This window comes from Lathyrus oleraceus, chromosome 7 (assembly GCF_024323335.1).
Source record: "Lathyrus oleraceus cultivar Zhongwan6 chromosome 7, CAAS_Psat_ZW6_1.0, whole genome shotgun sequence".
Classification (NCBI taxonomy): Eukaryota; Viridiplantae; Streptophyta; class Magnoliopsida; order Fabales; family Fabaceae; genus Lathyrus; species Lathyrus oleraceus.
In genome coordinates, this window is record NC_066585.1 from 39370163 (window position 1) to 39395082 (window position 24920).

Here is a 24920-nt window from a genome sequence, read left to right on the forward strand (position 1 = left end):
TGCGCGAAAAAACAACCGGCGAAAGAAAATGACAGAAGAGTCGCCACCGTGCGTTATTCATCCCAAAGGAGGGAAAGGAAACGCTTGAAGTAAACCTGAAAAAGGAAAGGACAAGACGGGGTCTCACAACCAAATCTTGGGTTCGGGAGTCGGTTATGCGAAGGGAAGGTATTAGCACCCCTACGCATCCATAGTACTCTACGGGATCCACTTTTGTAGTTTTCGTCTAAAGGGTGTGGGTTTATCTTGTGTTGTTTGCCAAAAAAAAGAGGGTTAAATGAAAATGACTCGCACGGATGTCGCATCCACTGCATACGTATCTCATATGAATATGAGAATCAGAGTCTTCGTAGCTCGACTACCTATGGGTTAGGGGGATGTGTGCTCACTAAGACATCGCGTCTTATGCCTACGTATCTCATCTGGCCTGAGAATCAGAGCAAAACGTAGTTCGGCTAACTATGGGGTTATGAATTGGGTTTTGGACGAACGGCGTCACTACGCAATCTACCGGATGCTCGACCTTTGGAGACTTACTCGCCTGTAGTAGAAGGAGTTAACATGTTGCTTTGGGTTTTAGGGTTTGGGATGCTCGAGGGCAAACAGGCAGTCCTGGACGAAGGAACCGCTCTACCTGTGGGGATACGAATACAAAACACAAAACATGTATCTCAAAGTAAAATGCAACCAAGGGGCTCAAACGTTGCCTCCTATCGAGGTCTTCCAGCTAAGAAAGCGGTAAAGTACGAGAAAGGGTAAAAATTACCACACGGATAAAGATCCGAAGTTACAGCGATTAAAGGATTAGCAACCCTGAGATCTCTCCAGCTAGACCATCAAAGAAAATCAGTCAATACGATTAATCAGAATGAACCTCCGAAGGGTATCCCTGCAAGAGTGCGTGAGTCCTCACAAAAACTCGACAAAAGGTTAGACAAATAAGATGAAATCCAGGGAAAACAATGCCATGGCAACACAAAGACATGTTAGAACAAAACATAACAAACAGCAAATACTGTCACGTTCGCGACTGCATCGCCTAGCGAAAGCTTAGCGAAGCTTCGCTACAGGCTCTCCTAGCAAAGCGGCTAGCGAAGGCCTGCGGGTTTTGGATTTCCCATTGATACCTGCACGATGTTAAGGATTCCAAACCTTATGGCATTCATCTCAGAAACGAAATTATTAAACATTTAAGACTCTATTTACATATTCATGCCTATTCGAACCCGTGGGCAAAACCTGATATTACCTCATACATTCATAATAGTCAAATTCAAGGCGTAAAGTAATAGGAACAAAGGCATACCTGATGAGAGAGACTGATTAAGATTGAATGGTACGTCTGGATCTGCAAAGTGATACTAGGGTTTGTGTGAGGCGGAGTGAACGTCTCAGAGCTGCCTGAAGGTTGCTGCAGAGTAGTTCCTAGGTCTCTTTCTCCAGTCTCTGGTCTTTTCTGTTCAGCCAGTGTTCCGTTCCAGGGTTTTATTTCATTGGCCACTCTGGTATATATAGGCCAAATTTCGCAGCTTGTGGGCTTTGAATGAGGACAGCTCAAGCCCAAAAACTTTCTGATATGTTCTGCAATACGCGCCCTTCGCCTAGCGAAGGATCTGCTCGCCTAGCGAGCATGATAGTGTTATTCGCTAGGCTAAGCATCTGCTCGCCTAGCGAGCATGACAGCTCAGCAGCAGATTCTTGCTTCTTCCAGCTTGGCGATTTGTACGGTGAATAGGCCTCATTTGGTCCTATTGGTAGTACCTCAAGTCTTTTCCTTGTGTTGACTGATCATCCGGATAGAACCCACAAAGTCTCGGATGATGTTCAAGCTTCTAGGATCCGATTCTAATTGACATGATGCAATGTAATGTGAAATACTAAATGGCCTAAAAATGAATGTATGAATGAGGAGGGCAAATTTTGGGGTGTTACACACAGGGGACAAAAAGTCATAATAGGGAGCAGAGAGGAAGGAACACCAGGGATACCGGTTACTAGGCATATAATAGGTGACCAACCAAGGCGTGAGTTGGGGAATATTCCCAAAACACTCATCATCCAAAAGAGGGCTAAAAGCAAACTCGATTACAGGATGGATATTCGACTCCACAAAGGGGATACGAATCTTACTCAACTGGGGAAGAACAAAAGGCTTCAGACCCGAGAGTGCATGAGATATACTATCTATTACCGTCAGAACATAGATAATATACTCGCATGGACGATTATCCACAACAGGTTACTGGGTTAATAAAGGATAAGTCGACCGAAAAGAAAAGGCATTGGGATACCGAAACTAGGTATATAATGATGACCAATTCAGGGGAGAAACAATCGTTACCAACAACAACAAGGTAGACGAGAGATGACCCGCTGGGGATAATGCGTAATCAGGGCAATTATCCAAGCAGATGAGGGGATATCATCACCGAATATTGGATGAAGATAACTGTCACCAATTAAAGATGAGCAAAAATAGTTACTCTGCAAAAGGGAAGAAATAGGGTTTACAACTACCGGTATGAGGGTAGAGAAACACAGACTCCGCCGGGGATAATAATTACTAATTATTGAGCAATTATTCATTTACCACGGGGAAACAGGAAAAGAGTCTCAAGAGGCCGATCTAGGATTAAACTAGATAGGCACACCAAATCAAGACTTGTCCCGATGAGGATATAACTCAATGGGGAAAACCATCCCAGTATATGTGTTGGGAAGGAACAAAAACAATCAACATCCATGAGGATATAACCCGGTGGGGAATATGGAAGAAAGGATAGACGCTTTCTGCTTATGGAGCTGACTCTATATGGAGAGATCAGACACACATGTCTGCTTGGGGAAGTATATCACCAAATGGCAGGAGACAGCAAACAACGATATATGGCAAAGAATGCAACATGAATATCTGAATGTTATAATTATGCATGTATGCGCGTGGTTTATGTATGATGTATGTTGACAAACAGACATATCTAACACAACCAGGTCCAGGAATCAACCACCCGGTACTACATCTCAAGAGAGAAAGCCAAGTTCATCAGAGAGTATCCAATCTGCTAGGGATCAGAGATACCAGGAAGCAAAGAACTTTGAAGGGGATGAATCATCAATCATTCCAAGTTGGGGACGAGAGTTATCACAGACAAGGTCCACCACACCCACGACTCTACTGGGGAATCTATCCGAGGAGATAAAGGATTTATCGGGATCAACCACCAAATACCGCTCTTGCCCAAAGAGATCCAAGCTGCTGAGGAAGAAAGATTGCTACTCTGCTGAAAGGAAGAGAGGTGACATTGAACATAATGACCATTTCTCCACCAATTCTGAATCCGATGTATTTGAATCTTTGACTGATAATGAGCAAGGATTTCTGACGGATCACAGTTGTAGAACAAAGTCTTGTCAGGATGCAGTTACTTGCCAAATCCCTAATTTTTGCCTAGATTGCCCCAGGAGGAGGTACTCAATCTAGCGGGATACATATATCATTATTATATATTTTTTGTGTCTCTAACTTTTGCCTAGATCGCCCTTTCGGGTTTTCAATCCACCGAGACGCTCATTTTTGCCTAAGCCGCCCTTTCGGGTTTTCAACTTAGCGAGCTATTCAGTTTTTATTTTTTTAGGCGAAGTATTTCTTGACTGCATCTGAATTCACAGGACGAGTGAAATCCTCCCCATCCATAGTTGTAAGTATCAAAGCACCGCCTGAAAAGGATCTCTTAACAACATATGGACCTTCATAGTTTGGAGTCCACTTGCCCCTGGAATCGGGCGCGAAAGACAAGACTTTCTTGAGCACAAGGTCACCTTCTCAGAACACACGAGGCTTGACCTTCTTATCAAAAGATTTCTTCATTCGCTGCTGATATAACTGACCATGGCACATGGAAGTCAATCTCTTCTCTTCAATCAAGTTTAGTTGGTCATAACGTCTCTGAACCCATTCAACATCAGACAACTTGGCTTCCATCAAGACTCTCATTGATGGGATCTCCACCTCTACAGGGAGTACAGCCTCCATGCCATAAACAAGAGAGAAAGGGGTTGCCCCTGTTGAAGTGCGGACAGATGTACGATAGCCATGCAAAGAGAATGGCAACATCTCATGCCAATCTCTGTATGTAACAACCATCTTCTGGATAATTTTCTTAATGTTCTTATTAGCAGCTTCAACAGCCCCATTCATCTTGGGTCTGTAAGGAGAAGAATTATGATGTGCAATCTTGAACTCACTACACAGCTCTTTCATCATCTTATTATTCAAGTTAGATCCATTATCAGTAATGATCTTATCTGGCACACCATATCGGCATATAAGTTGATTCTTGATAAACTTCACGACCACCTGCCTGGTCACATTTGCATACGACGCCGCTTCACCCCACTTGGTGAAGTAATCAATTGCTACGAGAATAAATCTGTGTCCATTGGACGCTTTCGGCTCTATCATGCCAATCATGTCAATTCCCCACATGGAGAAAGGCCATGGTGATGAGATCACATTCAAAAGTGTCGGGGGAATATGAATCTTATCAGCATAAATCTGACACTTGTGGCATTTCTTCACAAATTTGCAGTAGTCAGACTCCATTGTCAGCCAATAGTAGCCTGCTCTCAACATCTTTCTAGCCATGGCATGTCCATTGGAATGAGTACCAAATGAACCCTCATGGACCTCAGTCATCAACAGGTCTGCTTCGTGTCTATCCACGCATATGAGCAGAACCATGTCAAAATTTCTTTTGTAAAGCACTTCGCCATTGAGGTAGAAACTGCCTGACAATCTCCTCAAAGTCTTCCTATCTCTTACAGATGCCCCAGGCGGGTAAATCTGGCTCTAAAGGAAACACTTGATATCATAATACCACGGCTTATCATCTTTTACTTCTTCTACTGCAAATACATGAGCTGGTTTGTCCAAGCGCATCACGGTGATATTGGGGACTTCATTCCAAAGTCTGACCACAATCATTGAAGCAAGTGTAGCAAGGGCATCTGCCATCTGATTCTCATCTCGAGGAATATGATGGAAGTCAACCTCAGTAAAGAATGTTGAAATCCTCCTCGCATAATCTCTGTATGGAATGAGGCCAGGCTGATTCGTTTCCCATTCACCCTTAATCTGATTAACAACGAGGGTCGAATCACCATATACATCAAGATGCTTGATCCTTAGATCAATACATTCCTCCAATCCCATAATACATGCCTCATACTCAACAATATTATTCGTGCATTTGAAAGTTAGCCTGGCTGTAAAAGGAATATGCGCGCCCTGAGGAGTAATTATCACGGCCCCAATACCATTTCCATACTGATTTACAGCGCCATCAAACACCATACTCCATCTGGAACCAGGCTCTGGCCCTTTATCAACTATAGGCTCATCGCAATCTTTTACTTTCAAATACAGAATTTCCTCATCCGGGAAGTCATACGGAACTGACTGGTAATCTTCAATAGGATGATGTGCCAAATGGTCAGCCAAGATACTACCTTTAATAGCCTTCTGAGCTCGATACTCAATATCATACTCAGATAACAATATCTGCCAACGGGCAATTCTCCCTGTTAAAGCAGGCTTCTCGAAGATGTACTTGATTGGATCCATTCTGGATATCAACCAAGTCGTATGATTTATCATATACTGGCGTAAGCGCTTAGCAGCCCAAGCCAAAGCACAGCATGTCTTTTCAAGCATTGAGTATCGAGACTCACAATCAGTGAACTTCTTACTCAGGTAGTAAATAACATACTCCTTCTTCCCTGATTCGTCTTGTTGACCAAGGACACAACCCATAGAATCTTCAAGAACAGTCAGATACATAATCAAGGGTCTCCCTTCCACAGGCGGAGACAGAATCGGAGGCTCGGACAGGTACTCTTTAATACTGTCAAAAGCTTTCTGGAAATCCTCGGTCCAATCATGGGACTGATATTTCCGGAGGAGCTTGAATATTGACGCACATGTGGCAGTCATGTGGGATATGAATCTGGAAATGTAATTCAAGCGGCCAAGAAAACCTCAGACTTGCTTCTCAGTTTTGGGCGTAGGCATCTCTCGTATTGCTTTGACCTTTGTAGGATCAACATCAATACCTTTCTCACTGACAATAAAGCCCAATAACTTGCCAGAACGGACTCCAAATGTACACTTGTTGGGATTCAGACGAAGCTTGTACTTCCTCAGACGCTGAAAAAGCTTCAATAGGTGCTCTACATGTTCAACTTCCGTTCTTGACTTAGCAATCATATCGTCAACATATACCTCAATCTCCCTGTGCATCATATCATGAAACAAGGTGGTCATAGCTCATTGATACGTGGCTCGTGGGTTCTTCAAACCGAAGGGCATCACTCGATAACAGAATGTTCCCCAAGGTGTGATGAATGTTGTCTTCTCCATATCCTCGGGTGCCATCTTAATCTGATTATATCCGGAAAATCCGTCCATAAACGAGAAGACGTTGAATTTAGTTGTATTGTCTACCAACATATCAATATGTGGTAGAGGGAAATCATCTTTCGGACTAGCTTTATTCAAGTCTCTATAGTCCACACACATCCGGACTTTTCCATCTTTCTTAGGCACGGGCACAATATTGGCCACCCATTGAGGATATATAGAAGTCACCAGAAACCCCGCATCAATTTGCTTCTGAACTTCTTCCTTGATCTTCACTGCCATATCAGAATGAGTTCTTTTGAGCTTCTGCTTTACAGGCACACACTCAGGTTTCAAAGGTAGGAAATGTTGCACAATATCAGTATCTAGACCTGGCATGTCTTCATACGACCAAGCAAAGACGTCGACATATTCTCGTAGCAACTTAATCAACCCCTTCTTAACAGATTCTTCCAGAAGTGCCCCAATCTTTACCTCTCGCACACAATCTTCAGACCCCAAGTTGACTGTTTCCAGATTCTCAAGATGCGGCTGAATGGTCTTCTCTTCATGCTCAAGTTGCCGGGTGATCTCATCAGGAATCTCTTCAACATCATCTTCCTCTGCCTCAAATACAGGGAATTCAAAATTGGGAGATGGTGTTGGGTCATTATGTTCAATGGGTTTAGAAATCAACCTGTATAATGATTTTGGATATGAAAAGCTTTTAGAAATCGAACAAGGCAAATCATTATGCATATGAAAAATATCGATTTTATTCTATTTTTTTTAGGGTTTTATGTGATCACCAATTTCATGCAAAAACAAAAAATAAATGGGAAAAACAAACATTTAACATGAATTTATTGAATGAAAATATCATTGTATTTATGTTGCCAACAATGTTATCACTCCTCCTTTTGGCATGGGAGAAGGGTTTTTAAACAAAGTGATTATTACGTTGAATTGTGGACAACTGTTGGAATATCCACATCGACTCAATTGTTGCAGACCCCTCCAGGGATGATGAAATTGCCAGAATCCTCTATATCTTCTTCTAAAACGGCAGCAGCCTCCTCATCTAGACCAGTGTGGATGAAACCTCCACTCTTGAATAACCCTTGCTTGTTGAAAGTACCAGAAGAAAAACCTATGCCAGCCCGGGACTCGTTGTCTTCTAACTCAATCATTTTTCCTAAACCAGTGGTTGCACCACGCTCAATGGCCAGCTTTGCATCTTTATAGGAAGCAAATGAATGAGCTCTTTTCTCAATAGGCTTAGCAATAAATAACGCTTGGAAAGGAGTTCCAACTTCAACCTCAGCATCTATATCAGAGAAGGAAGACAAATGGATAACCAGGAGAGCCCTTTCTCCCCCTACCACCACCAGTTTCTTGTTCTTCACAAATTTCAATTTCTGGTGTAGGGTGGACGTCACGGCGCCTGCCTCGTGAATCCATGGTCTTGAAATATTGGCTCTAGTGTAGTACCGGTGAGTCAGCTTGTTTTCAAAATAAATGAAGGACACAGAGTTAGACCACAGGGCAAGGGACCGGAAACAAAACATGCTTATGCATATGATGCATGCAATGCTTGTGCATATGATTTATTTTTTATTTCAAAGGAACTTTAGAGTTTTATTTGCAAATTCTGGAAATATTAAGCATTTTATCACATATGGAAATATCTCATCAAATAATATCAGGGAAAAAAAGTGCAGCATCGTCAATCATATACAAGAGAAAAGGAAAATAATCGTCTTATGGATCCCTAGAAACAATCATCTAAAGCTCGGGACACAGGAAGATAAGATGTGCGAAGCCTCTTCACCTCCCTCTCATAGGCTGCCTCTATATCGGCATTCTCTTTGGCGAGTCGATCATACCTCCTCTTCCAGAACTTAGAAGACTGAGGAAGTAGAGAAGTCCATACATCATCAGGGTCATCAATAACCTGATGCTCAAGAAACTTAATCAACGCATCCTTCTCCTTAATCTGCTGAAGCAACTCTTCACGTTCACGGATCCAGGCACGTGAACGATCTTCGTCTCTCAACTCCTCTGCTCCTTGATTAGGAAGGGTTGAAGGCCCAGCCATAATCATAGGTGTATGTCTCGGATACTCGTAAGGCATGAGATACTCAGACGCCCTCTTCTTAACCCAAACAATGTAAGGCTCCAAAGCGATGCAATTCTTAGGACCCAACTCTTTCCTTCCTTTCCTATGAATCTTGCGCCAAGCGCAGACCATCCTAGCTTTCAAGCCTTGGGGATCTTTACCATCCTGAAAGAATACACCCTCTAACAGAATGTTATTGGGTTTATCCCTTAAGGGGAACCCAAGATGCCGACGTGCCAAAACAGGATTGTAGTTAATCCCACCACATGTACCAAGAAGAGGTACATTGAAGAATTCGCCACAAGAGTCAATAATCCGCACACCATCATACATATGGTTATACCAAGAGATATCATCATTAGTCAGAGACATAAGTCTCGTGGACCACCGTAAACATTCCTTGTTCTCCTTGAAAGCGATCGTCTGAGGTAAGTGAGAAATAAACCACTTATACAACAGAGGCAAACAACACACAATGGCGCCACCACCCTTTGCATTCCTCATATGCAAAGAGAAGTAGGTATCGCCCAATAGAGTCGAAACGGGATTAAGAGTAGAGAAGATCCTAATAGCGTTCACATCCACAAACTTGCCGATGTTGGGGAACAATACCAATCCATAGATGAGAAGTACAAATATGGCTTCAAAGGCATCCACACTCATGGCCTTCCCATATATAGTAGCTTGAGCAATGAGGAACTCAGAAGGGAGGCCTTGAATTCCACCTTTGGTAGTCATATGAGCACCAACCAGAGATTCATCTATGTTTAACATGTTAGCTATCTCTTGAGAAGTAGGAATACTCTCCAAGCCACTGAACGGCAACTGGAATAGGTATACCCACAAGGTAAGCATACTCCTCAAGGGTAGGCAAAAGCTGGAAATTCGGAAACGTGAAGCAACGGTACAAGGGATCATAAAACTGCACCAATACACTCACCAATCCTTCATCCACCTGAGTAGTCAAAAGAGGAAGAAGCTTCCCAAAACGAGCCTTGAAACCCAAAGGATCTAATACATAGGATGTCACATTCCTTAACTCTTTCATATCTGGTTGCCTGAAGCTGTACTTCTTTGTATTCCTTCTTTGTCTTTCCATGTCTGAAATTTTTGCAAATAAACCCCTTAAGTTCCTTGAAAATTTTCTTATTTATTGATGATATGGATGCAAATGGGTGCATGAATGCATGAATGCAACAATCACACTCAAGGATCAAGCAAAGCACACCAAACAAAGGTCATGGGATGGATCATGGCATCCTTAATATCAATCATCCATTTTGGCGGATTATGGTTTACACCTTATCAACACCCAAGTTCCATTGATATTAAGGATACATGAACGGATCAACCATGAATCAAGGGTTTGTTGTAAGTCACGAGCATGAAGTTAGGTTAAGAACCACCCAAAAGGGAGTGTACTAGGGTTTAAACCTGCCAAACATGTTCTACAAGAGGTTCCCATAGTCATCATCCCATCTTTCGGATATTATTGGAGAAACGACTACTCGTATTCTGAAAATATTCTCAATAGAGACTCTTATGAGTTTAGTATCGCGTAACAATCGTATCAAATCTTACACTTGAACGACTTTCGCACTACATCCTAAGAATAGGCCAAGATGGGCTTGGTAAACTAAGGTCCTTGGCTTCTAAGGTCTATATTGGAAAGAGTAATGTCTAACCACAACTTACTTGTGTGACATTATTGATCCCAACATAACCTCCACCAAGTGAATGGACTTGCAAGTCAACTTGCTAAGGAATAACTCCACACAAGTCGACAAGACTATGCCATTCTCCTATCCTAAGTGCACTCGAGTCCGGGTATAGAACTCATCTCACAAAGATCACCAAGCATACAAGGAATTAATATTCAAACAATTCAATCATTACATACAATACAGTAATCCCAAATTGCACAAAAATATGTCCCAAAAAAAAATACAATACAACACAACAAATATGAAAAGTAGGCAAAACCCACTAGGATGTTTCGATCCCCAGCAGAGTCTCCATTTTTCTGTAGCGGGGCATTCGTTACCATTAGAGATATTGACTAAATCCAAGGTAAATCATCCAAGTCGAGTCGCCACCGCACTTCTATTTATCCAAATGAATGGTTAGAAAGCGAACAAAAACCTAAAAGTTTTATCGAATCAAAAACTAGTAAAAATGTCAGAGATCTGGGTAAGGGGGTTGGTTATGCAATGGGAAGGTATTAGGCACCCAAAGCATCCTAGGTACTCCTAGGGAGCCCTTTTCACATTTGTTGCAAAGATTGTTGTTTTTTTTTGAAAATTTATTTGTGCAAACATGATTGGAGGGATGAGAAAGGCGTGTATGTTTATCTAATGTACTGCTTACTAAAAGAAGGGTCAAAAGAAAATGACTCGCACGGACGTCGCATCCACTGCATACGTATCTCATCTGAATCTGAGAATCAGAGTCTTCGTAGCTCGGCTACCTATGGGTTAAAGAGGAGTGTGCTCGCTAAGACATCGCGTCTTATGCCTACGTATCTCATCTGGGATGAAAATCAGAGCAAAACGTAGTTCGACCACCTATGGGGTAAGGGTTGTGTTTTGGGGTGAACGACGTTACTACGCAATCTACCGGATGCTCGACCTTTGGAGACTTACTCACATGTAGTAGAAGGAGATAACGTGTTCTTAGGAGAAGAAAAATCAATGAGTTTGGGGTGTTTAGGGATGCTCATGCAAAAAGGCAGTCCTAGATGAAGGAACCGCGCTACCTTAAATGACATGCCACGAGAGGCTATACGAAACCTAAGAAATCGGTAACATGCGGGAAAAGTAAAGGGATCGAGAGATTTACCGTACGGATAAAGATCCGAAGTAACAACAATTAGATAAATAAGAAACCCTAAAGATCTCTCAAGCTAGCACCATCAAAGAAAGTGAGTCAGTACAGATAATCAGAATAAACCTCAAGGTGGTATCCCACAAATAAAGTGGAACACCAGGCAAGCCATCTCTGCAAGAGTCATATGAGCCCTCACAAAACAAAACTCAACAAACAGGTTAGAGAAACAAGATAGGGTAATCAAGAGTTTCCCCCAAATCAAAATGTGACCACATGAATCATGCCATTAAAATTCACAAAAAGCTCACAAAAAGCAACCAAGGGTAGGAGGCCTAAGCCTCTTGTCAAACACATGCATCAAAAGGGTATCGAATTCACCCATAATACCTTACACGTTCAGAGCATTCAAATTAAAAGCATAAAGTAATGGGAATAAGGCAAACCTGACTGGTGTCGCTACCGGGATTTCACGATAACGAAACCGAGACTAAAGAGATGCCAAAGAGAGGCAAAGTCAGAAGAGTCGCCACCGAATTTTATTTAGTTCACCTCTATCGGAGAGGAGAGGGGAAATAGTCGATAAAACCCTCGGAAAAGAGACGCGCACGGGAAGCGCTAAAAGGAGAATAAGGAATCGGTCTCGCAACCGAGATTTGGATTCGGAAGTCGGTTACGTAAGGGGAAGCTATTAGCACCCCTTACGTCCATGGTACTCCATGGGAACCATTTGAGTTATTTTACATACATGGGATTTATCTATTATTGTTTTATTTTTAAAAGAATGTGTGGAAAAAAGGGGTGTTTTTGTTATTATAGTGCTCGCCAAGGATTGTGGCCCTTGTGCCTACGTATCACTCATTCGGGGATGAGGAATCAGAGCTCCGTAGTTCGGAGTAGAAAATATTTGTGTGTTGGTTGATTTTACCTTTGAGAAAAGGGTTTTTGGAATGATGCCCTAAGGCACAAAAAAAAGAGTTTGATGAGTTATATTGTTTTTACCTTGAATAAGGGTTTTATGAAAGAATGTTTGTGATTATATTGTACTAAAGTCTATGGGCGGAGGTGATTATTCTAGACAACAAGTCAAGCGTCTTGCGTCCAAAATAATCAGAGTAAGGGTAGGAATGCTCCATTCTCACTCATTCTCCACCACTTAAGGCTCATGGCGCACAATAATAATCGTAATTATTAAGTATTTTTGAATTTGGCTAAGAAAATGCCACTTGACGTTGAATCAAGGGTTTATTTTATTTTGATTATGAAATTTGGCTTATGCAACATGAATGCAAAGTAACCAACAAGAAATTAAAGAGTCTCATTGTAAGGTAGCCCAAGAGAAAGCCTTTTGTGTGCAAAAGTGACCTAAGCTAAACAAAGGATAATGGTCTTACAAACATGTCCCCCTAAGGTGGTGCCATGATGCCATTCTTACAATCATGAATGTAAGTTACAAATAAAATCCAACATTTACAAAGTATCACAAAGATAAGGGAAAGACCTCCAAGCAAGGGTCCTAAAATGAAATCCTCTAAGTCCAAGTTGATTAAGAGTGGAATGAATATTTTTGTCTTATCATTTTATCATGTTTTTGTTGTTTTTAATGTTTGATGATAATAAAATAAATAACAAGTAAATAAACATGCATGATGAATTTGTACAATGATGATGATGAGTACTTTAATGTAAATTACAAGGTAATGACATAAAAGTAAATTACAAAGAAAAGAAACAATATCACAATAGTAATGGTTAGTGAGTGTAAATGATATAAAACAAATATAAGTCAATAATGCCAAAATCACAATAACAAAGGTTAATGGCAAACAAAATTAATGAAGTAAAATTAGTGGTTAGTAATATGTACAAAAATGAATATTTTTTAAGACTATTTTCTTATGCCAAAAAGACTTAAAATATGACACATTAAGGGATAGCTTGTCATTGATGCAAAGTATTGAAGATGATTAAAAAATCAACTAACAATAGATTTGTAACAAAGAAAGTTATGCAACCTTAAGTTCATCTATTAGTATTAAAAAATAAAATAAAAAGTGATTTGTTCTCTTTCTTTTATTTTTATTCCTCTTTTATTTAACAAGATAATAAGGTAGTAAATAAATTAGCATAATGTAAATGATATAGTTAGATGACAATAAACATAAACATAAAATACTTGAAATAAAGTGAACAATAAAATAAATTGCAAAAAAAATAAAGTGCAATAATATAAATGTTAGGAGTTAATAATTAGTAGTTAGTAACAATAAGCAAATGGATTAGCAAGTTAATGTAAAGACATGGTTTCATCTATGCATCAAATGACCCAAATATGGTTAAAATAGAGGCAATCTATCAATGCCTCAAAGTATCATGAATGATCTATTGATCAACCATAGATAGGTTTGAAACATTGAAGATTTAATCAACTCTAAACAACCATGGTCAAGATCTAATAGACCTCATCAACCAAACAAACGCAACAACAAGTCCATAATAAAAGAAAATGATAACATACACAAAGCAACCACAAAAAGGTGAAAAAGGATAGTAACAGTAAAAAATCTTTAAAAAAGGGTGAGTAAACCAAAGTCAATCTTTTTTTTGCAAGCTTTACTCTAAACCATCTCAAAAGACCAACCAAGAACAAGCAATCATTTTTAATAAAAAAAAGAAACTAGAAGTTAAAAAGTTTAAGTTAAAATTATTACCCACAAAATGTGAAAAAAAGCTAGGTAGAAATGGTGTTGAGCTTGAATGTGAAGTAAGGGGTTTGGGATAAAAATATTTGTGGTGAAAGCTTAGTAAAAGGGTTGGGTTATGAGTGTTAGAGAGTGAAAAACTTTGAGGAAAAAAATGTGAAATGGAAAAAAGTTGGTAGTGGTGACTTTTGGGAGAGAAATTTTTTTTGGGTTTTTGATTTAGGTTTGGAGAAGAGGGGTTGAATGATATTTTTTCATCAATGTTGGGGGCTAGAAAGCATGAAAAATGAAGGGAAATGGTGCATCTATTTATAGGGAAAGTTAGTGGGAAAATGAGGGGAACCAAATACCCTTTGTGCAAAAAAAGCTCTTTTTTTTGGAGTGTGGGAGGCAAAATCCGGTTTCCCCCTTTTCCTCTTTTTTTTAATTTTTTTTTTTTTTTAATTTTAAAAATCATGCCTTGATCCCATGCAATATGTATTTGGTTATGAAAGTTAATATAATATGATGAGGAGATAATGAAAGCATGCATGTGCAGTAGGGCCATGGATCAGATGAAAGTTGTATCGGAGTAGGGTGAATTTCGGGGTATGACAACTGCCCCTATTTAATCTTCTCGAACCTGAATGTTTAGATAGCAACGGCTTCCACACATCTAAGGTAAGAGAGGATTAAATAAATAAAAATATCCAGAAATTCAACCTGCTGGCAATGAAATGAATGTGATATGAAGTGATGGGTATTTGTGAAGATTGTTCATGTGGTGGAAAATAAATTTGATATGAAATCATCTGTTGAGGATAGTTTATGGTATCATGTGGGGAGGACATGGGTCAGATGTATGATGGTTATGTTATGATGTGTATGATATACAATGTATGTTATGGTGTACGCAGAATACCGAAGTATGCTCGGGCTGCTGGGGTATGCAAATGCACGGTCTATAGATTGTGCCAAATATAATGGGGCTTTAGTGGAACTTTTTGTTTCGGAGGAGAAATCATGCATGAAGTGATGCATGCAATGCATGTGGGACTGTAACTCGGTATTTGGATTTTTATAGGGATTTTTGTTTCCAATGAGGGATCATCATCAAATGGTTGATGGAAAAGGGTGTCATCATTAAAGGGTTGATGGAAAGGTAATTTGTCTTCGTCAAAAGGTTGACGGAAAAGAGTTTGTCATTGTCAAAGGGTTGACAGGAAGGTAATTTGTCTTCGTCAAAGGGTTGACGGAAAGAAACTGTTGTAAAATGTCGTCATCAGAGGGCTGATGGAAAATTTTTGTCATCGTCAAAGGGTTGACGGAAAGGTAATTTGTCTTCGTCAAAGGGTTGACGGAAAGGTAATTCGTCTTCGTAAAAGGGTTGACGGAAAAGAGTAATTTGTCTTCGTCAAAGGGTTGACGGAAAAGAGTAATTTGTCTTCGTCAAAGGGTTGACGGAAAGGTAATTTGTCTTCGTCAAAGGGTTGACGGAAAAGAGTAATTTGTCTTCATCAAAGGGTTGACGGAAAGGTAATTTGTCTTCGTCAAAGGGTTGACGGAAAAGAGCAATTTGTCTTCGTCAAAGGGTTGACGGAAAAGAGTAATTTGTCTTCGTCAAAGGGTTGACGGAAAAGAGTAATTTGTCTTCGTCAAAGGGTTGACGGAAAAGAGTTTGTCATCGTCCAAGGGTTGACGGAAAAGAGTTTATTGGGGAAAATTCCTAACAACGGTTGGGAAATTCTGAACTTTGACGAGTTAATTTGAGTAAGTTAAGGAGATACTCATGATGTGATGTTATGTATGCCAATGCATGTTTGGGCTTTCATGGGGAATATATGAAATGCATGGTCTGCAAGTTATGCCAAGCATGTTTGGGCTTTGCGGAGGAGTGTGTTTAGGGAATGCCAATGGTGATTGGGCTTAAAAAGGGTGATTGGGTGAATCGTACTGACTTTCCGATACTCGAGAAATTGAAGTTCGACGTCTAAGCAGACGCTGAATGTAATGTTTGAGAATTCCCATTGGGGGGAGAAATGATCGGCTTAGTCCAAAGAACTATGTGGCACCCTTGAGTTGGAAATGTGTTTTGACTACCTTTAGCAAAATTCTAGAAAGAATATAATTCGATATTGTCTTCCTTATAGTTTTTTTTTGAAAAAAAGGTCTTTTAATCGAAAATTTCCCATGTAATTTTATTTAGAGAAAGGTCATATTTCGCAGACAAAGTAGGAAAAGTAAAAATATGGAACATGTGTGAGGGAACTTGATTTTTATTGACAAGTGATTCCATAAGTAGGGAATTTTTGTACAAAGGAAAGCAATTCCTAAAAGAGGTGATTGCGAAAAGAAAATGATAATTGTAATGGCAATGAAACATCTCGAGTTTCCACCAGATTCTAACTCTGCTATAGTCTTCATGCCTTTGGTCGTCCTTTGATCTTGCTTTTTTGAAGGAGGGTGATAGGATTGGCTTGCTTGGGACCCACATAATTGACCTGCCAAGGAATGAAGAAGGATTCCTTACGGGATGCAGCCTCTTGCTCCTATTAAATCCCTAATTTTTGCCTAGACCGCCCTTTCGGGTTTTCAGTCTACCGGGATACCCATTTTTCCATAAGTTGCCCTTTCGGGTTTACAACATATCGGGCTATATATATTTTTTTTTAAGCATAGTATTTTTTGACTGCATCCGCATTCACCGGGGATGGAAGATCTTCACCATCCATAGTTGCGAGGATCAAGGATCCTCCGGAGAAGACCTTTCTTACAACATACGGACCTTCATAGTTTGGCGTCCATTTTCCCCTTGGGTCAGTATGGATTGGAAGAATCTTCTTCAATACGAGGTCTCCAGCTTTTAGGCTGCGGGGGAAAACCTTTTTGTCATGTGCCCTCTTGATGCGCTTTTGATAAAGTTGGCCATGGCAGATGGCTGCTAAGCGCTTCTCATCAATGACATTTAGTTGGTCAAATCGAGCTTGTACCCACTCAGACTCATCAAGCTTAACATCTGTCAAAATCCTTAAGGAAGGAATCTCTACTTCGACTGGTAAGACCGCATCCATGTCGTACACAAGGGAGAAGGGTGTTGCCCCAGTGGAAGTGCGTACGGAAGTACGATAGCCGTGTAATGCGAATGGGAGCATTTCGTGCCAATCTTTGTAGGTTTCCACCATCTTTTGCACGATCTTCTTGATATTTTTGTTAGCTGCCTCAACAGCGCCATTCATCTTAGGCCTATAAGGCGACGAGTTGTGGTGGTCGATCCTGAAATTTTGGCATAGCTCTTTCATCATTTTATTATTGAGGTTAGATCCATTATCAGTAATGATCTTGTTGGGGACCCCATAACGGCAGATGATTTCTTTCCTGAGGAATCGGGCCACCACTTGTCTGGTAACGTTGGCGTACGAGGCTGCTTCTACCCACTTTGTGAAATAGTCAATGGCTACAAGGATGAAGCGGTGTCCGTTCGAGGCAGTTGGCTCTATGCATCCGATCACGTCAATGCCCCACATGGCGAAAGGCCAAGGTGATGTTAGGACGTTGAGAGGCGTTGGCGACACATGGATCTTATCAGCATAGATCTGGCACTTATGGCAGGTTTGGACGTGGCGATGACAGTCAATCTCCATAGTCATCCAGTAATATCCGGCCCTTAAGATTTTCTTCACCATAGTACTCCCACTGGCATGCGTCCCAAAGGATCCTTCATGAATTTCCATTATAATCTGGTTTGCTTCTTGCTTGTTCACACATCTAAGCAAAACAGAATCATAATTTCTCTTGTATAATACCCCTCCACTTAAGAAAAATTTGGATGACAGTTTTCGAAGATACTTCTTGTCGGTGATAGACGCGTCCGCAGGATACTCTTGGTTCTCTAAGAATTTCATGATGTCATGGAACCAAGGATGACCGTCAGCTTCGTCTTCCGCTGCCAGACAGTAAGCAGGTTCGTCCAAGTAGTTCAGGTGAAAGGATGGCGCTTCGTTCTTCCACTTAACTTTAAACATGGATGCCAAAGTTGCCAAAGCGTCAGCTAGCTGATTCTCTTCTCGAGGGATGTGGTGGAATGTAATTTCATCGAAATAGGGGACTAGTTTCAAGACATGCTCTTTGTAAGGAATGAGCTTATGGTCTCTAGTATCCCAATCTCCTTTGACTTGGCTGATTACCAAGGCTGAGTCCCCATAAACTTCCAGGATTTTGATTCTAAGATCGATAGCAGCTTCAATACCAAAGATACAAGCCTCGTATTCGGCCATATTGTTTGTACATTCAAAACATAATCGAGCAGTGAAGGGGAGGTGGAAATTAGTTGGAGAAGTGATTATTGCCCCAATGCCATTACCATGAGCGTTAGAAGCTCCATCAAAAACCATGGTCCATCGGGATCCAGGCTCGGGTCCTTCCTCGGGACCGGGGATGTTGTAATCCCTAATCAACATGATATCCTCGTCGGGGAATTCGAAACGCATAGACTGATAGTCCTCCAAGGGTTGTTGTGCAAGATAATCAGACAATACACTCCCTTTGATGGCCTTTTGAGTGACATGTTGGATATCGTACTCGGTCAGAGCCATTTGCCATCGGGCTACTCTACCAGTTAGAGCCGGCTTCTCGAAGATGTATTTGACAGGATCCATCTTAGAGATCAACAATGTCGTATGAGTGAGCATGTATTGTCTTAAACGTTTGGCAGCCCATGCTAGTGCGCAACAAGTCTTTTCAAGCATCGAATACCTACTCTCGCAATCAGTGAACTTCTTGCTCAAATAGTATATTGCATGCTCTTTTCTACCAGTCTCGTCATGTTGGCCGAGGACACAACCCATTGATCCTTCAAGAACGGTGAGATACATGATTAATGGTCTACCAGGTACAGGAGGCATCAACACGGGAGGCTCTTGCAAATATTCCTTTATTTTCTCAAATGCGTCTTGGCAGTCATCGTTCCAAATGATGGCTTGATCCTTTCGAAGAAGTTTGAAGATTGGATCACAAGTGGCAGTGAGGTGAGATATGAACCTAGCAATGTAGTTCAATCTACCTAGGAATCCTCGGACTTCCTTCTCGGTTTTGGGTGCAGGCATAGCTTGTATGGCTTTTACTTTCTCGGGATCTACTTCTATGCCACGTTGACTGACGATAAAACCTAACAATTTTCCGGATCTTACCCCAAATGTGCATTTGTTGGGATTAAGCCTCAATTTGAACTTCCTCAGCCTCTCAAACAGCTTTTCTAGATTGACAAGGTGTTCTTCTTCGGTTTGAGACTTGGCTATCATGTCGTCGACGTAGACCTCAATCTCTTTATGAATCATATCGTGAAAGAGAGTGACCATGGCTCGTTGGTATGTGGCGCCGGCGTTCTTCAATCCAAAAGGAATCACCTTGTAGCAGAAGGTGCCCCATGGTGTTATGAAAGTGGTTTTCTCCATATCTTTTTGAGCCATGTGGATCTGGTTATAACCGGAGAAACCATCCATAAAAGAGAAAACAGAGAACTGGGCGGTATTATCTACTAGCACGTCAATGTGTGGAAGTGGAAAGTCATCTTTGGGACTTGCTCTATTTAGATTTCTGTAATCTATGCACATCCTTACTTTGCCATCCTTCTTAGGTACAGGCACAATGTTAGCTATCCATTGAGGATAATTGGAGACCGCTAGGAAGCCGGCGTTGAGCTGCTTTTGTACCTCCTCCTTGATTTTCATAGCCATGTCGGGACGGGTTCTTCGTAGTTTTTGCTTTACTGGAGAACATTCTTCTTTAAGGGGTAGATGATGGACCACAATGTCAGTATCGAGGTCGGGCATATCTTGGTATGACTATGCAAACACATCTTTGTATTCCTTCAAGAGCTCAATCAATTTTGTCTTCACCTCGTCTTGTAGAGCGGAGCCGACTCGGACTTCTTTCGCTTCCTCATCTGTCCCAAGGTTAATCACTTCCACTGATTCTTCGTGCGGCTGAATGACTTTTTCCTCTCGCTTGAGCAGCCTTGCCAATTCTTCTGGGAGTTCGGCCTCTTCCTCACACTCTTCATCAGCTTGATTAATCGGGTTGTCAAAGTTGTATGAGACTGTAGCAGAATTGTCATTGGTGGTTGTCGAGGATGATCTGCATGATTTAAGGTTCACGCTTTTATTGGTATGAAAGAAAGGATGATTTGAAAAGATTTGTTTTTTTTAAGAAAAAAAGAAAAATGCCACACAAAAAAAAAAGTGAAATAAATAAATGAAAGGCAGGGATCTCAAAATTGACTGCAAACATGAATCCTTTTTCATTAATGATTAATAAGGAAATTTGATGAGGCCCTACAAATGATTCCCCCATGCCTTGGGCTTGACATGGGTTCTTTTGATAAAAAAGGAAGGAAAACAACATTGGGAATTACATTTCAATCAAGGTCACTTTAGGTATTTCAAACTCGGTCCATTTGGTGGCACCATTTCCATCAGTCTTTGTGAAGATCAAGCCATCATCTTCTTCTTCTTCTTCTTCTTCTTCCACGGCACAAATACGATTGTCATCCAGGTAACCAGCACTTGAGAAGTTGTCGGACAGCGGGAGCACTGATCCCCTTGTAGCTATCGGCGCGGACTTCTTCAAATTCTGGGAGTTGTATCCCAAACCGGTGCGGTCCTTGTTGGCAGGGAGTTCAAGCAATCTTCCCCATCCTTGGGGGTGTCCATCCTTTATAATTGTCAGGGCGTCTTTAAGAGATGCCATGGGAGATTCGGCATCTTTTGATTCATCCCTTGCTGGGCAAACCATTTCAACATTGATAACTTCAAATGATTGGAATGTGACTTCTCTTATCTCCCCTTCTCCTTCAACGTATCGGAAAGATGCGAGGTGACTTACCATAATGTCCTCCTCACCCTCGACAACAACTAGCTTATCATCAGCTAAGAATTTCAATTTTTGGTGGAGTTTTGAAGTGACTGCACCAGCTGAATGGATCCAAGGCCTCCCAAGCAGACAACTGTAGGCTAGATAGATATCCATTACGAAGAAAGTGATAAGGAAAATATGGGGACCAATCTTCATAGGCAAATTCACCTCACCGATTACAGTCCTTCTAGTCCCATCAAATGCTCTTACTATAAGCTCACTCGGCTTCATTACGAGTCCTTCAATAGTTAGTTTAGCAAAGGAACTCTTAGGCATCACATAGAGGGAAGACCCAGTGTCTACCAAAACTCTTGATAGGACTGTGTCCACACACTCAATGGAAATATGGAGAGCCTTGTTATGATTCCTCCCCTCGGCGGGAAGCTCTTCATCACTGAAACCTAAGCTTAAGCTAGTAGCGATATTGTTAACTACTCCTTCAAACTGACAAACTGATATCTCTTGTGGTACATGAGCTGTCCTCAGAAACTTTACCAAAGCCTCCCTATGGGCCTCCGAGCACATCAATAGAGACAACATTGAGATCTTCGAGGGTGTCTGGTTAAGTTGATCAATTACTCGATAATCGCTCTTCTTGATGATGCGTAAGAACTCGTCTACTTCACCTGAAGGTGTGGGGTCTTGTCTTTGCTGAGCGCCATCAATTTGTTTGCCTTTGTCTGAAGTTGAAGGATTGATAATTCCAATTGGAGTGGGTGTCGGTGCAAATATCCTTCCACTTCTCGTGACTCCGCTAGTGCCGGTGATATTGATCATTGGGTCACTAGACTTCAACGGTTCTTCTTGCACCATCTGACCATGAATGTAGACTGAGGTGTCATACATCCATGGGACTGCCTTGGTGTCAACATATGGGAATGGTGTGGGAACTGTTATTACGATTGGAGTAACAAGATTTGTCGATAGAGTTAACTGAGAGAAGTCATATGGAATTTGCAGAGGAGGGACTTCATCGTATGGTATCTCGAGGGTAGACACATCTTCCTTTGTGGACGGACAGTCTACCACCAAGATCCCTTGGTTCATTAATTGTTGTATGACAGACTTCAATGTTCCACATTGTTGCGGGTTAATCAGACAGTGTTCACAGGAATTACCACAGATGGGAAAGACATTATTCTTCATTAAAGCATTCTTGATCTCGATGAGTGGTGTTTTTAACTCGTCCACACAGGCCATCAATTTCCTTCCATTGCCAGCTTCCATCATATTCACCGATGCATTGTTGTGAGGGGGCATCGGGTTATTATTCACATTCGGCCTCTTGGGGGCGAACGTGATTGCCTTAGAGTCAATAAGATCTTGAACCTTGTATTTTAATGCTTTACAATTCTCGATCGAATGCCCGGGAGCGCCAGAATGAAATTCACAGCGGGCATTTGCATCATAACCGGGAGGAAGAACCGCTGGAGGGGGTCCTAACTCTCTTAGTTGCACAAGTGATCCCCTCAATAAATATGGTAGAATGTGGCTATAAGGCATGGGAACTGGGTCAAATCTTCTCTCGGGCCTTCACATCCTTTGTTGTTGTTGATATTGTGGCTGCTAATGTTGCGGTTGTTGTTGATACCGTTGTTGTTGTTGAGTTTGAACAGGGATTGCAAATGGTTGTTGTTGACTTGGTTGGACGGGAGCTATGGCAGCTACTTGTGGATAAGTGGGATTTCTTGTTCGAATGATGGAGGCAGCATTGGTCTCGCCTTCTCGTTTTTTACCATAGGGAACAAAAGGTTTCTTCGATGCACTAGAAGTACTGGAAGAGTTCTGGATCTTTCCCATTTTAATCATATTTTCTATCCTTTCACCGGCTAAGACCAGGTCAGAAAAGCTTGAAGAGGTGCTCCCTACCATTCTATCAAGGTATGGACCTTGTAAGTTTCCCATAAACATGTCTACGAGTTCTCTTTCTAGCAATGGGGGTTGTACCCTAGTAGCTAATTCCCTCCACCGCTGGGCATACTCTTTGAAGGACTCCTCAGACCTCTGAGTCAAATTTTGCAACTGCGTGCGATTAGGTGCCATATCAGTGTTGTACTGATAGTGCTTGAGGAATGCCTCGGCCATTTCCCTCCAGGTGTGAATATGGTTGCCCTCGAGTTGCATGTACCAATCCAAAGATGCCCCACTAATCCTGGAAAAAATGCATTAGAAGTTGATCATCGCTGGAATAGGCAGCCATCTTTCGGCAGTATGCCCTAATGTGTGTCCTAGGGTCGCTGTTTCCCTTATATTTTTCAAAGTCCGGAACTTTGAACTTGGCCGGAATGATGACCCCAGGTACTAAGCACATTTCTGCCGCATCGAGGCCCAAAATGTCAGTGCTCCCCATTGCCTTGAGCTTTTCCTCGATAGCCTTTACCTTCCTTTCCACCTTGTTGGTTGCGGAACCGAAGGCGTCATCTTGAGAAGCGTCCCTTGGGATGAAGAATGCATCAAGTTGGTCGTCTATCTCAAGAGCATGAGGACGAGGATTGTCGTTTGGAACACCGCCGGATGCATTAATGTTGATTGGAGGATCAACTTGAGGAACTGGAGTCGGATTCTCGACCGTTCGAGGAGTAGGAGGATTGGTAGTACTGGCACGTTGGTTCATTTCTTCTTGCATTTTTGCCATAATCTCCTGACCTCTTGCGACTGCTTGAATAGTCTCCATCAATTGCCGCATTTGGGACCGCATTTGGGATACTTCTTCCTGAAGGACAACTTGGTTCTCTTGAAGTTGCTCCATGACAGCTTGTCGACGTCCTCGTGTATCGTACCGAAAAGTCAGCTTTGGAGAGTGGTTCTGGAAGGAAAAAAAGGGTGGATGGATGAGTTTTTTATGTTTTTGTGTTTCGAAAGATGCATATGATGCATGAATTTTTTTCTTGTTAAAGCAAAGCTCTTTTTAGTTATTCATGTTTATTCATTGCAAAAAATTACTTGACGATTCTCGTTCACAATCATGAAGTAGGAAAACACAATAGAGAAAAATTGCAACTTTCATTCATCCTTTGAAGGGAAAATAGACAACAATACATAGAAGTTGCAAAATACAAGTAATGGAAGCAAATAAACCAACTAGATATCCACCCTAAAAGTGACCCCTTGAGACTTGCGGAGAGCCTCAATGTCGATGATGAGTTTAACCATTGTTCTTTTGCAGAACTTGACGAAGTGGTAGACCTCTTTAGGGGTATTATCTGGGCACATGGTCAGATCTGCCTCCTTCAACTTGTCAGGAAAGTCTTGAAGGGCATAGTTGGTTAACACGGTCATGTTGGTGTACTTGTCCCTCCATTCTTCGTAAAGGACTTGGAGATTATGGATGATTTAGTCCCTTTGAACAATGGCAGCTTCGAATTCATAGCAACGCTCTTCCTAATGTCTACAGTTGTTTTGCAATTCTACATAGGCTTGGTCATAGATTCCCCTCTTCAAGTTCTTGATTTGCTCGCAAGCTCGTCCAAGGTTGAACTGCTCACGCATGAAGCTTCGATGAATCTTTTCTTTCTCTAGTTGCTCCTTGGCTAGCAAATCCTTATGCTCTTTTAGAGTGGTCCTTAGTTCGAGAATCTGGGCCTCGTAATCTTCCCTCGCTTCTTTCTTCATGGCATTAGACCTCTCGACAGTATTTTCAAGGTCCTTGATGATTCGGGATGCTCGATCCAACTCCTCGTTGCGGAAATCTAGCTCAGAATTAGCTCCTTGTAAAGCTCCACCAACCCAAACTCTTTGTCCCTCGGCTAATCGGAGCCTTTTCTTGCTATCTTCAAATTTTTCACAGACTTGCTTACCCTTATCCTCCAAGACATGGTTACGTTCCTTGGCGCGATTGAGTTCGACTCGTAGTTGAGTGTTTTCCAACTCGAGCTCTTTGATTTGGCTAGTAAGTTTGTCCATGTCCTCTTGTAGGATAGGCTCAGGCTCAGGCATCAACGGGAATGAAGAAGGATCAAACAGAAACGGCATCTTAACCACCCTAGCCCTC

The 24920-nt window shown here is 41.5% G+C and overlaps 2 protein-coding genes across 2 annotated transcripts; both read right to left on the reverse strand.

Moving 5' to 3' along the window:
* Positions 1-19860: 19860 nt before the first annotated feature.
* LOC127101904 (uncharacterized) lies at positions 19861-22432 on the reverse strand. Its single transcript, XM_051039332.1, has 3 exons — positions 21331-22432; positions 20430-21249; positions 19861-20152 (listed from the first exon to the last, which is right to left on the reverse strand). The coding sequence occupies exons 1-3, from the start codon at positions 22430-22432 to the stop codon at positions 19861-19863; spliced, it is 2214 nt and encodes a 737-aa protein (XP_050895289.1).
* Positions 22433-23075: 643 nt separating this feature from the next.
* On the reverse strand, positions 23076-23678 carry LOC127101905 (uncharacterized). The gene has a single exon (XM_051039333.1). The coding sequence runs from the start codon at positions 23676-23678 to the stop codon at positions 23076-23078; it is 603 nt and encodes a 200-aa protein (XP_050895290.1).
* Positions 23679-24920: the final 1242 nt, after the last annotated feature.